This window comes from Psilocybe cubensis, chromosome 13, assembly GCF_017499595.1.
Source record: "Psilocybe cubensis strain MGC-MH-2018 chromosome 13, whole genome shotgun sequence".
NCBI lineage: Eukaryota > Fungi > Basidiomycota > Agaricomycetes > Agaricales > Agrocybaceae > Psilocybe > Psilocybe cubensis.
Window position 1 is genome coordinate 1,303,972 of NC_063011.1, and position 16,103 is coordinate 1,320,074.

Sequence of the window (16,103 nt, forward strand, 5' to 3'; positions counted from 1 at the left end):
GGCTGTTCCCGGACACCATCGACTGACAGCGAAAATGAATCTAACATATTTCTAATTTTACAGCTATTTTCATATCGATAGGCCCAACCTTAGAATATATTCATACAGTCGGCCTTGAATTTTTGCGTAACCTAGTTACATAAGGAATGCTCCGATGTTGAGTTTATATCAAACTATGGTACAATCTGGCAGCAAAGCATCGACATACCTTTCAAGTTTGAGAAGGGAATGGCTTTAGGGTTGCTGCTAATGTGGTGGTATTGATCTTAGTTCTCATAGCTCGACTTTTTGTAAATACTCATTGACGATTTTGCGAGTTTCCGTGATTTTGCCGTCTTCAGATTTTATGTTCCGCTCAATAAAATTCGTTGTTCGTGTATGTGTAAATTTAGGGAATAGGTCTATCGATATGAAAATAGCTATAAAGCCTGTTTGGTAGCAATCGACGTTTAGTAATTGACGTCGTACTAGCTGCTCACGTTATATAGGTCATTGTCGATATCGTTAAAGCCGATTCCCGAATACACCGTTCTCGCCCCGAAGAAGGCTTTTATCCCCAAATTGTACTTTCTGGGCGCTAAAATATTTTCAGCTCAAATAAGAAAGGCTTAGACAGTGGGAGAAAGGGAAATGCAAGAGCAAAAAGACGACTTAGCAGCAACTCGTTTCGATCGAGTGACCTCAGGGTTATGAGCCCCGCGCGCTACCGCTGCGCCATGCTGCTTGTGCACTGCATCATCCCCGCCTGTTTATCCGGACGCGGCTGAGTCAGTTGTCATAATTAAGAGCAAAAGACACTACACTATCCTTAAGAGAAACTATATAAATCATCAACAATTGTTGTATTCCTCACATGAAGATTCTGGGCTGAGAAATTTGTTCTGAATCTCCGACATTCGGCTCCGAATTGAAGAGTCCGCCGGCCTACTATTAATATGCATAATTGATCCCACCAGCCAGGCTCGAGGGTCGCATCTCGAGTCCGGACTACCTAAATAAGCCCAAATTCCCGACAACCGTGGCGCAGATATCTCCACAACTCCGCGAATACTTGAACAGATCAAATCAGAGATTGGCTCTGTCCAAAAAATTCCTCTTCGGATGTGAAAAGTAATTGTACTGACACGTCGGGATATTCAGAAAATAGAGTTCCCACGAAGTAGGTAATCAAACGTTGCAACATACTGGAAATATATTGGAGCCGTCCATGTTCACATTCATTTGGAATATAATGCTATCAAATATATCAAGTTTCTTATCACATACAAAGGTGCTTTATATTTTAAATTGAAAGGAACCTCATATCAGTAAATACCTGCCATTTTACTGATATGAGGTTCCTTTCAATTTAAAATATAAAGCACCTTTGTATGTGGTAAGAAACTTAAAATATTTGGCAGCATTATATTTCAAACAAATGTGAAAGACGGATGGCCCAATATATTTCAAGTATGTTGTATCATTTGATTACCTACTTTGTGATAATTCTATATTCTGAATATCCCGCCGTGTGAGGATGAACTGAATGCCCATCTCCAAGAGGTACGAAAATGTCCGAGATGTGTCCAGACACAATTCAATGCCATGAGAGCACATAAACTGCTACGGAATCCTTCGATTGCAGTGTACCTTTCGGGGTTTGTAAACATACATGCTTCTTGAACTATTTGTACTCCTGTTAGAATGATATCTGCGCAGAGCATGAGCGTGAACCATAATGATCAAGATCTGTAAAGAAGAAACACGCAGATCAAATAGCTATAATCGTCGCTAATCATCGTCGCCACTTCGAAGAGCGCGAGGCCTTGTTAGTACTTGAGCAGTACGAACTGGATAATAAAAGCAACTCACTCTGGCGTCGGACTCCTTCTACCGTCAGAAGCTGGCCTTTTTCGCCTCCTCCTCTCAGATACACGAATGTTAAGTCGGACACCCCAAAGCGACAAACGCTGTACATAGACATAAATTTGTTAAAGCGTTGCAAAATGAAGAGGAGATCCCAAGGGAAATTACCTTGGTTAATTCTGTGGACGCTGATAGTCCCGGAAATTCTTTCGTCGAATAGACACGGAACATCCCTCCATAGCATTCAGAGGAAATGGCAAGGTCGTTGGTATTACTGTACGGCCGGGCAAAAATATCGAAGGCGCGATAGCGGAGGATGAAGTAACCTTCAATCTTGACAGCCAGATCCTTCAAATCTGATGTCAGTTGGCTCAAAATATGGGGCAACAACAACTACGAACAGCGAAGACAAATATTATCGCCTTGCTGCCCTGGTAATCCATTACCACTGGTTGTACAAAGGTCGCACCCACAAGCGCTTGTGTTTGCTTCGAATTTTCAGTAATCGGATAACCATCCACATAGTGAACTATATCCGTGGATGCATCTGAAGGCATCATATATCCAGAAAAGTGACTTGGAAGGCCCTTTGAAAATCGGCTATACGAAGAAGAGGCGCCAGGAGTGGGGCTATGAGTGTATCCATGTGTCTGTTGAGATTGTTGACCATAAGGCGAACCTGATGGTGAAGATGGTGAAGGAGATGAAGACACAAATCTGCTATGTGTCGCGGGAGCCGAGGATGTTTTGCCACTGTGACGGGGGCTCGTATGCTCGGCTAATGAATCCGGACCAGGTACCGGAAACAAATCTACTGTGCAGAGTAACCCAAGGACTTGGACATCACTAGTGAAAAAAAATATGTGTAACATAGGTTAGATATCTTAGACGCACAGATAATTGAAGCGGTAGGTTTCGGGTGAACAAGCCGCAGCGTAACGGGAGTGTAACTCAACTCGTATTCCATTTCTTCTTCTTGTTCTCTATCAGTACCAGCGTTGTGCACCTCGAACATCTTGAGCAAAACTACGGGTGGGGGATCGAGAGGCCGTCGATCGACCCTCGCGTATCTGAATATGCCAGTGCCGAGTACCTCATCCATTAACTTGGAACATGAGTATTGCAAAAAAGAGAAAACTTACTTTCGACCAAGATCAGCTTTTTGAATTTCATGAAGTTCCGTGCGTATGGTTCGGCCGACATAGGGGCCCGATTGAAAATATATTGGGCGCCCAATGAGAGCTGTCCCTCTCTCTGGATGAAGCACCGCCCTTCCTGAAGGGGGGGACAACAAAGGGGATGGAAGCCCCGAGTTATGTTGCCTAGTACTAGTATACGAGGTCGACGGTGCAGCCTGAGGCTGAGAGCTCGATGCAAGTGGTTGGGTGTTGAGTTGGTACTGGGAATACATACTTAAGACTTAGAGGTGGTCGAATCAACGACTGAGTGACGGAATGGTACGCGTTCAAAGAGAAAGAAGTGGGGGAGTGGTATGATTTATAGGTCGAACACGTCGTCCTAAATTCATTCCTTATCAACTGTGGTCGGTCATCAGGGAGTGTGATCCACAAATGAGACTCACAGACTACAGGTAACAACTAGTTGGAACCGTCATAAACGATCTGCAGTAGTCTTGGGGAGCTGGGTTCCGGGAAGAAGGCGCCACACTCCCATTTATCGGATATCGATTTTCCTCATGTGCCGGATTCCGTCAGATCAGTTACTTCCCCATGTGGCTAAAGAACCGAATTATCGGGAGCAGCGGCACACAATTCACAACATTATTTATGGATGATACTCCGCCATCTGATATTCCAGGGAGTTATCCAGAAACAATGTCGATGAACAAAATTTTATGAGGGACGATGAATATATTTTTTGACTGGTGTTGTTAGCCTCGTGTTATACCCTCAATACTTCTCCTTTTTAGAGCCCTGGAAAAGATTATCCAGTTCATTGCCAGTCTGAGGACACTTCCTTTCGATCATGCATATTAAGAGTCACCCCTTTGCCACTTAGAGTTTGTTTGACATCACGGCATAATAAGAACGTTCTATCACGTTTTGGATGCTATGTACCAGTGGCTGCCGCGAAATAAAAAAGGATAAAACAATTTTGACTTCAAATTCTCTTGCTAGTTTTCGTTCAATGCCCTGATCAGTATACGAGTTATCCACGGAGTAACGTACAGACTAACGTTGTCTATTCAATCTCGGAGTCCTTTCGACCTCGTGAGCATAACGATATACCTCGCAGAAACTGATGCACACGATTAGAATATCATCACGAGTGCGTCTTAAATATAAAAAGTAGCAGGTCGGCGATATGATGTCGGATGAAACAGCGGAGACCTGCCAAGTGTCTACTCCAAGGGTCCTCATGTCGTAGTGCAGAACTTCGGTCTTGCCCAAATCACACGAAAATTAAGTACAGAACTGCTCGAATAGTCCCACCCTGCCTGCGTAACCTGCGAAACTGATGGAGTGTACTTGAAAGAATGGGAAAGAAACCGTGGAGAGGTTGTACTCACCTTGGCACCATTTTATTAGCATATCTACCACAAGCCCGCTTCTAGAAATCGTGGAAGTTATCATACAACCCAACAACTGACACGGATGAGTCCAGAGAAATCCATCGATAAAGCGAAACTATAAGAACCCTTCAGCGAACACTGACCTTTTTTAACGGGCTTCGTGTATTCTTACAGTGGTTCTCTGTCAAAGAAACTACATGTAAAATAGTCTGAAGTTATATGAAACTAAATACGTACAGAACATTGCCAAATACTGGTATCCGAACATCACCGTATGGATTTTTTGTGGTAGTTGCACCCGCGATGCCCAGCATACCCAACATGAACGATCTGCTATATGTCCTGTACAGTCAATATCTAAAAATGACAAGTTATAAAGCAAACGCTCTCACATCTTCCCGCCAAAGTCTAATGCCCTTCAAGCATGCTACGAAGGGTAACGAAGGTTCTATACCGGTTGATTTCATTATCAGAAAAAACTCTTCAGTTTTTGTACCAAGAAAGTCCACGGAGCCACAAGCAAGGGAGAAACCGTAAGTATGGACTAGATCATTATGAACCCGTTCATGAAAAAAGCAAGTTTGTTTGCATTTTTGGAAAGTCTGACCCACCCAATTTAATATATTTCGCATGCCTAACGGCAATGCGCAGGACATATATAGAACTCACTCACGATTTTATTGGAGACGGCAAGCTTAAAGATTTGTCGCGGCAAGGTCGCGGTCTGGTCGTTACCACTGCTCACGTACAGTTGTTAAAGAGCTATCACACTGGATAGAGTGTCAACATGAATAGGTAAGGGTCCAAGGGATGGAGTATCCACCTGAAGACCGTTAAGGTGAGGGAAAATCTGTCTTTAGGTGCTTGGGGCATTCTTACCCGTGAAGTAAAGAGGGATGCTTTTCAAGCGTAAAGTTTTGTCGGCGGACGTAACGAGTGTGTCGATAACAAAAATACTGTGCCCGAGTTTCTTGACAGACCCCCTGAGTAATGCCTTCCATGTTATCAAAACCTGTATCAGTATACTCGTCCCTTATTCGAAAGAAGCGGTGTTCCGATTACATGATATTACTTCACCTTCTGTTCAATCCTACACGCCTCTGTATGGTGCCAGTGGTTCCGCAACCGAATAGGTTCATCACAATAGTAGACTTGGACGCCACTTGAATACGATGAAGAGAAGTGGCTTATCAGCCAAAAACTTCGGTCATAATGACAGAGAAACCATGCTCAGTCAGACGGACAAGAAGAAAGCATGCCCATCGAAGAGTCTAAACTTCACAAGAATAAGATATGATGCCGTCGGGAGAGGAAGCTCATAATAAGAGAATTTGCGGTCACGATCATGGGGAGTTGTGCACAAGAGACTAATGTAGAGGTTAACCCATGCACGCAATGTAGCACAGATAGTCTATAGGTCAGTCTTACGCAAGATATGACGTCTTTCCGGCCTGTCTTTGACTTCTTAGAGTTAGGATCCATAGGGAAGAGAAAGGAAGAACACTGAGCATGTTGATGTGAAACAGAACGCGAAGACAGGTTTCAAAGATACAGAACCGGTAAGTTGCGTGTTCCAAAAAAATTGAGTATGCTTTCATCAACCGTATTTGGGCGTGATATTTCCAGCCGACAGGAGGCGAGGTGGAGAGCTGGTCGTGCATTTAATTCGAGGCGGCCTCTGCAAAGCGTCTCTCGGCTTCTTCGAAGTTGATGACGTTCCAGATGGCATTAAGATACTATCAAGAAGATTAATAAGTGATTGCCGATTGTTAAAGAAATACCTACATCTGGCTTCACGTTTTTGTACTATTCGAATTGAGTATGTCAGTGCAAAATTGTAGGTACATACAAAAATTTTCAGATACCTGAAGGTAGAAAGCCTGTAATGAAATGAAAGTATAGTCAATATAGTCATTCAATGATAAACATAGAGGTACTAACGTGCTCCCAGATATCAATACCAATAATTGGGACATGAGCTACAGGAATTATAATCAGTGATTGCTTTTTATGTGGTTCGATCAATACGCACACAAGAGGGGATCCTGGTTAGCCGTAGTCACGATCTCGAGTTTCTTGGTTGCCGAATCGTATCCCTGGGACGATAGCGGCGTTAGAGAAGAAGTTGCGGTACAATTCTTGCACAAGCCTAAAAGAACGAGAACTCACGAGCCAACCCCATCCACTGCCTTGAATCGCCGCTGTTTTCGCGTTCATGGCCTTCTTGAACTCTTCCACAGAGCCAAAGTCCTTAATAAGAGCCTTCTCAAGCTGGCCACCCGCAACGAGCTTGCCTCCACCCTGATTTGTAGGTGCAAGATTCTTCCAGAACAGGGAGTGGTTGATGTGTCCTATAGCAAAAAGGTAACTAGCTTAATTTCTGGGACAGTCGGCCTCGGGTCGGATGTAAACAACTTACCTCCACCGTTGAATTTCAAGGCATTCTGCAATGAGATGCGTTTTGCGGTGGAGTCAGTAGCAGCATATGCCTCCTCAGCCGCGTTCAGACCGTTGACATAGGTCTGATGATGCTTAGTATGGTGCAAGGTCATAATTTCTTCGGCGATATAGGGTTCGAGAGCCTGCGAGCATGTACAAAAAGATGGAAGTCAGCACACATAGAATGAGCGCGAATCTAACCCCCTAGATATCTCAGCCCCTTTATCAGGCTCTTTGTAAAGGAAGTCGATGGAGTCCAATGATGCAGAACGCGAACAACAATGACTCACATCATATGCATACGGCAAAGGTGGAAGAGTATGCTTGAATGCCTTTCCAGCGACAAAAGTCCTGGCAAGTGATGGCCTTAAAGCAGATCTGGCAATAGACAACATTTTGCGGGAGTAGAAAGATGGTGGTTCAAATTTGAGAAACGAAACTACCAACGCGCGGTCGTTGGGAGGTTGCTCCGAGCGAACACACCCGGCCTCAACATCGTCATAGCTTATGTCATTTTCTGCTGAGCACGTGATTATGGATAGATCCCGTCGCGTCGCAGGTCGCGGCCAAGTCGCGGCGCCAGGCTGTTAGGCTTCCTTTACTCCTTGTTTACTCCTAGTTACTCCTAATACGCATAATACACCAGTTCCCAGTGGCGCTCCGTCGTTCTTGATAAGTAAAGGAGCTATGTTTATGCTGAGAATTGTGTTCTATCTTTGAGATACTACTTGTCCAATAGTATCATCAGTGAGCTCAGTACTAAAATCTTTACTCCACCTGACTTGGAAGATCGTCATGACACTCAGGCCAGTAGTACGACGATGTAGGGAGCTAGTACTATAGTAATCAAAGCCGTTGAGGTTTACTTACGATTCTGTCTAACAATAAGTTATATTTAGGTTGAATATCACATTAGCATGAAAGGAACGATATGTGCATAACTAATTGCTAATTATTACATGAATATGCGGAGGTATATGCTGGTGTACATTTGGAATAAAAATACAGATGCAGCAAGTACTGCATTCAAATAGGAAGGCCCTGCCACAATAATAGTACAGAACAATACGTCTTTGTCGTTGATGAATAGAAAATGATGTATATCGGGTAATAGGTTTGTGCCATGGGGAGGGGGAGGGGGGGGGTATCCGAAAGGAAAGATAAATGGTATGAAAAAGAAGGAATGCCAACGGCAAAAACAGCAAAGGTGTCAAATCATCAAACTAGAACATACCCCTCGTCGATCTGTTCATTTCCGTGAGTTTTGAGTCCTTTGACTTTCCGTAAAATGGAGCACCTGCACTGCAGAATCCCTTTTGAAATCGAATTGCGTCTCGCGCCCGATTCGGGTTTCGAACAGTGACCTTTGCTCGTTGAAAGCTCAGTGCCCGGACCGCTTGAGTGATTGACATTTTCATTCTGCTTGTACTGGGACTTGTCGTTTACAGACTGTGCCCACGTCACTTGCATGTCGTTATGTGAGACAGGTTGACTCTTCGGCTGTGCGTGTTCGTAGGCATGTGTGTATACATGTCCGTGCAGAGATATGGGACCGCCGCCAGATCGGCTAGAGCAAAATGAAGACCGTGATGACGCGACGCCTGCTGCCTCACCACCACCCCTGATCCTATGTGCTGGTCCTCCGTTAACAACGGCATAATCCCAGACACCCGCTGTGGCTCCCACCACAGCAGAGCATGAAGCCCGTCGGGGTCGCCAATTTTGTACCTTCGTCGATGTCTGGCTATTCGACGAAGAGTGCGATTTGATCGAATTGGAGGGAGACAATTCGGAGCCCGATCCACGATTTATCGAACCAGACTGTGACCTCGAATGCCTCTTCCCGCCAATTGAAAGTCCGATGTTTTGCACTTGCATTTGCCAACTCGATGGCGGAAAGGAATTGCCAGTCGGGGAAGATAATGGAGAAGTGAATGAGCTGGTCAGAGAAGACGAAGATGATCGCCGGTCTTTGGCGCTAAGCGGAAGCAGACTTGAAAGAGGATGTACGAGGTATTTAGTCTGTTCCTTTCCTGCCTTTTTCTTCTGTCCCCATTCGCAAACAAGAAGCGCTGTGGCCAAGGGCGCTTCTGATTCCGGTGTCGATACCAGTTTGGTCTCGCTGTTGTAATATTTATCCTCGCTTCCATCAGATGAAACGGAAAGCATGTCGAACGATTCGAGGATTTCGTAGATCCCTAGTTGCTTCACCCTTCCAAGACCAGGGGATAGCCATGAATCGTATGTTGTCCTTAGAGTAAAGCTAGTCAAGTGAGGGTTCTCTTTAGCAATCCTTGCTGCGCTCCTGGTGATATCTTCATCACTGGACTTGTGAACTTTGGTAAGAACGAATGATTCAAGGCTCGGTGAACGTTGGACGATCGCCGAAAAGTCCCGCTAGAAATGTTAGATCATTAGCAAACGTGTGTCACATCCCGAAATTAAAGTAAAACTGACGATATTGAAAGTCGGTCGTGAAAAACAAGCGACTTCTAGGTGCCTTAATCCAGGCCTACAGTAGACAAGGTTATTCAGGACGGTAAGATCGTCGAATTTGTGACCACGAAGGCTTTCTCCACTTGTTCTCCCACCAGACATTAAAGAGCCATGGCTTCCGAACGACAAGTCAATCCATATGCTGAGTGATTCGAGCCATCGTAATTCCTGGAGAAACGCGAATGTCGGTGGAAAACTCGAGGCAGTATGGTGCAATGATGTGAGTTTCAAATGGCGCAATCGCTGCGGAAAGGGTAAAGTCTTCACAAACTTCAATGGTCCGCCGAATGTATCCACATTCGGCAACGCAGACGATGGAAGTACAAAGGCTCCAGGAAAAAACGCGCTCCCACCGGCGTGCTGTAAGCTAATATGTCGTAGTCCTGGATGAGCTATGAAGAATGCCATAAACGCCGCATGATCTTTTCGCGCCTGATCTTCACCCGCGTGAGAGGCGATCATCAATGTGTCGCCAAGGACGAGGGTCTTCAGACGCGTCCAGCGCCCCAAGGTTACATGTCGGATATCGAACATTCGAGGTGAAGGAGCAGGACCTCCAATGGTCAGTTCTTCAAGTCTGGGACTCCGTTCCAAGATCATTGCCCAGAATCGCCTTGGAAGCTTTTCGACCTTGGGGGGGCCATCTGATGGTTCATTAGAATGAATTCAAGAATAAGCGATGTCATAAGCTCAACACACCCACAAGCCAATCCAAGGACTGGCATTTTGCTTTGATTGAAAATTGGCGGAGGTCATCGAAATCCCAAAGCTGAAAGATTCAGAAAATACAGCATAAGAAGCGTCGATTTCGTTCAGACCGAAACAAACTAACCGGGCTAGAGCTATCCAAGGAATTCTCTCCGATAGTTGTGCCAATTCTTTTTAGATTGTGGCAGCTATTAGCAATGATTGAAATTGAGTGATGAATTAATTGATGGCGATGGGCACATACGACGTCCTCAAACTGTCCCATAGCTCTGGGCCTGGCATCTCCAACCCATCCCATTCAAACGCCTCCAGCGCTTGTAGGCGGGGTGCCATACGAGCAATAAGAGTAGCCAGAAGATCCTCGTCCATCTCATCTCCCGAGTCTGTCCATTCAACGCAGTTGGGACGAACAACAAGCCGCCGAATATGTTGTGTTAGGTCTGGGCGTTTGGCCAAAGCGATTAGCGCCGTTTTGCAATGCTTGTTTGTCTTGAGTTCGACATTTGCGTATAGGACAGGGCCGAGGATTTTTGACAAACGACGCGACTAGCAAGCAGCAGGATGGGTTAGATGATCGCCCGGCGAGACGAGAAAGAACTCACACATGAACTGAGGCTCAGGACATCTCTGAGATCAGATTGACGCGCAATATCCTGGATGATGAACGCTGGCAAACGCTCAACTGGTGATCTATGTGTAGGCAGTGAGGACGCGGGTGGGGGTGGGATTGACAAGTTTGACTTGAGCAACTTGTGTAGGCTCGACACCGGAGACAAGGAGGTCTGGACAGACATGGATAACGAGACCATGATGGTGAGGGCAGGGAATAAGTAGTCCAAAATTAGGATTCTTCTGGGAAGAGAATTTTGAAACCTCTTGAAAATGACGGATAGATATATGTCATGAAATGAATTACTCCGCCAGGGGCGGGGCCAGAGCAACGAGGTTAATGTACCCGATCGAGTTATGACGAAATCTTAACAGCGGTCGGTTGCACGCTCTCGGTCCGGCCTTGGCTCTATGAGTCCTTGAATCAGATCTCAACGCAGACCTATACATGGGGAACCTTGTCCTTGAGGATTACCAGTGCTGAATAGCGTCTGATGCTGCACAAACACGTTTCCCGCCACCACATAAACGTGCTGTCCAGTGACAGATCGAATGCGATTCCAATTCGGATTCATGCTATATTAGAATCCTCGGACGAGGGCCAAAAACATAATTTCTCGAGGCCATTGGTAAATGGTAACGCAATCGGTAGCCATGCTGAAAATGTTCGGTCGTCTGAGAGACACTGGGTTAACTTTTGTCCTGGTAAAACAAGTGGCAGGCCGCTGGCAACAACTTGCAGGCCGCAGCCAATCTTGGCAGTGAGCCAGTCGGTTGTTGTGCATTCCCGTCTCAAACAAATACAATATGCCTCAGGCACACAAATTCGGCAAGGAGCGGACCATCCTTAGATTCGAAGGCATCTCACTACAAAATGAAAATTCTAGTAGCATTCCGCCACCAAGATCGCCATCCAACTAACTACTATTATGACCTCAGTGGAAGGTCCTTATCTGCTTACACCTTCTATCTACACTGAACAGCACCCCATACATTCAGTACGCCAGTAAAGATCCCCCATGTATAGACCGGCGCGTACCTGGCATGAAACGAGGCTGCTTCCAAGCATAGAAAGCGGCACATCCAAGTCGGAATTTGTTCTTCGCAGGTCTCAGTAACAAAAAATAGCCTGCGGTTCTACAGGTTATCGCTCCAATTATTGCGTCTGTTCACTCGATGTCTTTCTTTGGATCATTTCCATCAGCTGATTCTTGAATCCTGTCATGGTAATCTAAAAAAGCATAAATAATCATAAGACCGTCCTTATCCAGTTACAGTAGAGTGTTGATGGTACTCCTGGGGTAAAACACTCTCAATTAGAACACAACAAAAGGTACAGTGTCTTTCACGTTGAAAACAGTTTGCATGTACCTCATGCTCAGGGACTTATTATTTTTCATTCATCAAAATTATTGTCCAATCTTGTGGGATTTCAAGGTTGGTAATCCTTTGCGATCTGCTCCATGCAAATCAATGGATCGGATGGTCGGCGTTGTCGGCGCTAATGTCGGAGCTGGAAGTAGCACATTCATGTGGAGGCTCAGTACGAGCCCAAGTTCTGTAGATGGCTACGTGCTCGTCAAACCTCCTAATACGTTCACTGTGCCAGCGCCAAAAGGATGGCGCACTTAGCGCGTTCTACACTCGCTCTTGACCCTAACTGGGGATGCGCTATATGAACATATAATGGCATCCGAGAAGGGTCTATTTGTGTACTTAATGCGCCGAGTATACTACGCCTTTATCTCGGGCAGCCTGGTTGAGCATGATTTGATGCCTCTATTGCCGTATATCCTGAATGCCGGTGCATTGCCATCGGAATCCGATTGTGTTAATTTACCGATTCCTCCTCATTTCCATATTACCTCGTTTCTACTTCGCCAGATCCCGGAAGACTATCATCTAAAGTATCAAAAGATTACAGCGATCACAGCACAATGGTAACTGATTAGATCGTTATTTGGTCAGTGAAGCTCAAGCTCAAGTCTCAAAATGACACATGTACCGAAATAGGTGGGCGCTAATTTTGTCATACTTTCGATAGTAACATATGACTCAGGTCCATCTAGCTGTCGTATGCATCTGGATATTAGTCCACGAGACGCAGCGCCCAGGACTGGTTTGAAATCTTGTATCGTACTTTGATTCGAATCGTTACACTCATGTTTATTTATTTCACTGATATAACCCTGATTTCCGTACTCTCCGATCCTCCATTGACTTACAATACCAATTTATGATGCTTTGAGATGTCTGTCGGAGTGAGCAGGTAATTAATTTCCTCGATTCGAAGGTCGGATTTCTGAGCCTCCCCATGGATCTATGTACTTTATAAAACGGTGTACTACCCCTCGGTATTGGCGAAGGCCGTGCATACAGGATGGATCACACAAGAGCTTCTTTGCCTTCTCATGAAGCAGCACGAAAGTGAGTTCCCGTTATCTCCGGAAACTCTTTTCGCCGGAGTCAGACAGCTAGATTTTCCCTCTACAAGTAAGTATAGATAGTAAAGTGTCATCCGTGATAGATCGAGAGAAAGGTGGAGACTAGTCGGCTTCAAAAATTTGAATATAGAAGTAGATACAATATTAACTGCTCAACAATGTAGAGTCTTTCTTGAAGTACACACACATATATATACTAAACCTGACAGGTGTTATAGTCCAAGAATACAGAGAACTAAACAATAACTTTCCTGCCCAACATAACATGCTGATGACACTTGGGTCGAGACCGAGTGTCAAAAATTGATTGCAGAGCTGAAAAAAAAATCTGAGTGCCGGTCCATTTGGCATTTGGACTCGAGCGATGGCTTCTTTCACACAGGTGGAACTAGTGATGGAGACGTCTCCTCGTCCACCTCTTCTCGTGGGGGCCACAGCCAGTGAAGACTTGATTGCACATGCCAATCCAGATCAGCAATCATATCAGCCTCGGTCGGGTTTTGTATACTGTGTCTATATGATGTAAGAAAACGGTGAATATATTTCTTTGAATGAGACTGATCATTCCACTCACGCTGATCGAACATGTTTTTCAATAATTGCAGTATTACCCCGTTGCTTGCAATGGGCACAGAATACAGCGTAGGAGGAGGCTCGATGCCGTGCAAATTTCTCGTCGAGTCTATGAGCAACTTTTGCCGCCTCTTCCCCCTCCAGTAAGATCAAATTTGGGGTTAGAGATCCAGACCCGGAATGGCTCTCGGCATTGTGCTGAGCCTAATGATAAAAGGGGTGAGTAATGAGCATAAATTTTCTAGTGATTGGATGATGAAGTACCAGCATGTCCCATCTCATTGTACAGCGCCCAATGTGTTGGTTATTGCAAGACACACATTCGAGGATGGGATCCGCTGCATTCATATCTGCCATGGTTGTTACAGCGGGGTCGAAACCAAATTGACTGAGAATCTTTGATAGAAAGAGCATGTCTTCCTTCTGAAAACTGATCACTTCATTGTGGTTCCAACGATTGCATACATCAAAGTCGCATCTTGTCTTGCAATGCTCATGAACCGCGATCCTTGGATACCAAAGGAATTTTGTGGGAGTCTGTATATTGGCGCATAGTTTGCAACGGAAAACGGTCGTCGCCAAGTTAAGTACCGTGTTGGAGTCGAATTCGTAGCTTTCGCCACAGGCAGACCGAACGAGCCCACGAAGCACCTCTTCCATTTCATGTGTCAGTTGAACAGTAATTTCCGGGAACTGTTCGCGCAAAACTTCCAGCTCGGATTTAGGGTCGGGGGTGCGTGTAGCAGAGTCCTTGAACATGTCCTGCACAATTGGCAGAGCAGCAAGATCACCCAACGAAGGGACGAATGCGTTAGGGGGGATGACAGCGGCGCACGTTTTAATCACGTCCTCAAGTACGTCCCCGGTCTTCCTCGCAAGATACTCGCGTTCTCTCTCGACCCTTGCCTTTTGAACATTGGTCATATGCTCGTTTATGTACGGTTCCAACATCAAGAGATCTATCACGCCATTCAGAGGTGGAGAAGCATAACGATGGCTCTTAAGCACCCACCTTTTTCAGTTACTTCTTTTTGACACATCTTAACCACCTTAGTCAAATTCTGTGGTTGATCTCTCTCATTCCGAATTTTGGCAAGTTTGGTACCCCATCCAAGGGCTTCAATACGGGCGACAATTCTACAAGCAAATTAGCAAACTGGCTTAGAAAACAATTACAACGAGAACCCACTTTTGTTTGCGTCGAACCACTAGTTCCTTTTCCCACAACGTCGCCCATACTCTGCATTGATTCTGATGCTTTACGGTACGCATAAATCACACAGTCATGCAGAATTTTGGGGGTTACTTACCACGGATATAGCCTTTCGTTCACTAATTTTCTTTTGGGTCCATTCATTTTTATCATTGGCTGCATCATATTCCTTCTGCCAGGTTGTCATCGTTCTCTTGAGGTAATAGCTAGACACTACCAAAATGTCACCAATCGGCGAAAGAAGAAAACGAGAAGCGTGGAGTTACTCACTAGATTTCTTTTCGCTGACATGAAATATGGGTACATAAGGTTCCAATTGTTGTGGCGCAGAACATTTCGGCGCACAACTAAAATGGGAGGGTTAGTACTCGACCTTGCACAATGAGATCAACATACACTGAGTGTATACATGTTGTGCATAATCGAACTCTCGCGCTCCATGAGGTATGTAGATTTACTAGTCTCTTGAGACAATGCTATAGATTCAGGAGTTAAACCAGATAGAATGCGCCTCAAAGCAAGCTTACATAGCAATCAGCGCCGAACAAAAGTCTAGCGTATTCAGCTTCTGTCACATCGCTTGGACGATCGGGGATGCCAGACATGAGAGAGAGACTATTCTTCCAGATTCCGGAAGACCCGTCTGCCATCAAAGTGTGGTATATGTAGCTTGAGGTCCTGGAAAGATTCAAGACATCCATAGGTTCCATTGTTGCGCAAATCTGTTGAGATGACGTTGGCGACATACTGTTGCTGCCTTGGAAAGAACATACCTCGTAGTATATGTCAAGCGGCATGTTGTTCAGGGCGGGTGGACCGTCATCTGGCTTCCTGTTCCGGTTTGTAGGAGCGCGTTTGGTGGTCTTTCGCCGTTTCTTAACAGGTTGGACGTCGCTGTCATTGTCGGATGGCACTTCAGCCGGCGCTGGTGACTCAGTCGCAGCTGTGGTGTTTGCTGTGGATTTGCGTTTGGCTCGAGCCATTGTGGGGAGGTGTATGCCCTGTTGGACGAAGTACGACGTGTTAAATGTTGAAAAGACGCGTAGGGCACCCCGGGGGCAACCAAGTTCAAGCTGACTCAGAGGTCACGTCGCGTATTTTGATGGAAGAAGAAGAAACGTGACCGTGTCACAAATTAGATAAATTGACGCGTTTAGGGGCAAGCATTCTGTGGCATCATAATTAACTAAAGACTATGCAGATGGAAGGTAATCCAGGAGATGAGTTGACTTGATTAAAAATA

The 16,103-nt window shown here is 45.3% G+C and overlaps 4 protein-coding genes and 1 non-coding gene across 5 annotated transcripts; all 5 read right to left on the minus strand.

The window, feature by feature from the left end:
- Positions 1 to 652: 652 nt before the first annotated feature.
- JR316_0013146 lies at positions 653 to 724 on the minus strand. The gene has a single exon. It is a non-coding gene; the product is annotated as a tRNA-Met (tRNA).
- A 1,046-nt stretch (positions 725 to 1,770) lies between these two features.
- Positions 1,771 to 3,256, minus strand: JR316_0013147 (putative velvet family sexual development regulator; the record flags this gene model as incomplete). Its single annotated transcript, XM_047898759.1, has 6 exons — positions 1,771 to 1,804; positions 1,852 to 1,949; positions 2,014 to 2,193; positions 2,247 to 2,691; positions 2,802 to 2,915; positions 2,988 to 3,256. 6 exons carry the CDS (start codon positions 3,254 to 3,256, stop codon positions 1,771 to 1,773), a joined length of 1,140 nt encoding a protein of 379 aa, XP_047742307.1.
- A 2,783-nt stretch (positions 3,257 to 6,039) lies between these two features.
- Positions 6,040 to 7,212, minus strand: JR316_0013148 (Superoxide dismutase [Mn], mitochondrial; the record flags this gene model as incomplete). The annotated part of the gene is made up of 7 exons (XM_047898760.1): positions 6,040 to 6,114; positions 6,244 to 6,258; positions 6,320 to 6,357; positions 6,411 to 6,474; positions 6,548 to 6,729; positions 6,798 to 6,960; positions 7,108 to 7,212. The coding sequence occupies 7 exons, from the start codon at positions 7,210 to 7,212 to the stop codon at positions 6,040 to 6,042; spliced, it is 642 nt and encodes a 213-aa protein (XP_047742308.1).
- An 823-nt stretch (positions 7,213 to 8,035) lies between these two features.
- On the minus strand, positions 8,036 to 10,830 carry JR316_0013149 (uncharacterized protein; the record flags this gene model as incomplete). The annotated part of the gene is made up of 6 exons (XM_047898761.1): positions 8,036 to 9,214; positions 9,275 to 9,957; positions 10,013 to 10,082; positions 10,146 to 10,209; positions 10,266 to 10,567; positions 10,624 to 10,830. The coding sequence occupies 6 exons, from the start codon at positions 10,828 to 10,830 to the stop codon at positions 8,036 to 8,038; spliced, it is 2,505 nt and encodes an 834-aa protein (XP_047742309.1).
- A 2,618-nt stretch (positions 10,831 to 13,448) lies between these two features.
- On the minus strand, positions 13,449 to 15,843 carry JR316_0013150 (uncharacterized protein; the record flags this gene model as incomplete). Its single annotated transcript, XM_047898762.1, has 11 exons — positions 13,449 to 13,587; positions 13,649 to 13,851; positions 13,912 to 14,184; positions 14,239 to 14,606; positions 14,660 to 14,784; positions 14,837 to 14,904; positions 14,958 to 15,073; positions 15,131 to 15,207; positions 15,257 to 15,336; positions 15,388 to 15,582; positions 15,634 to 15,843. The coding sequence occupies 11 exons, from the start codon at positions 15,841 to 15,843 to the stop codon at positions 13,449 to 13,451; spliced, it is 1,854 nt and encodes a 617-aa protein (XP_047742310.1).
- Positions 15,844 to 16,103: the final 260 nt, after the last annotated feature.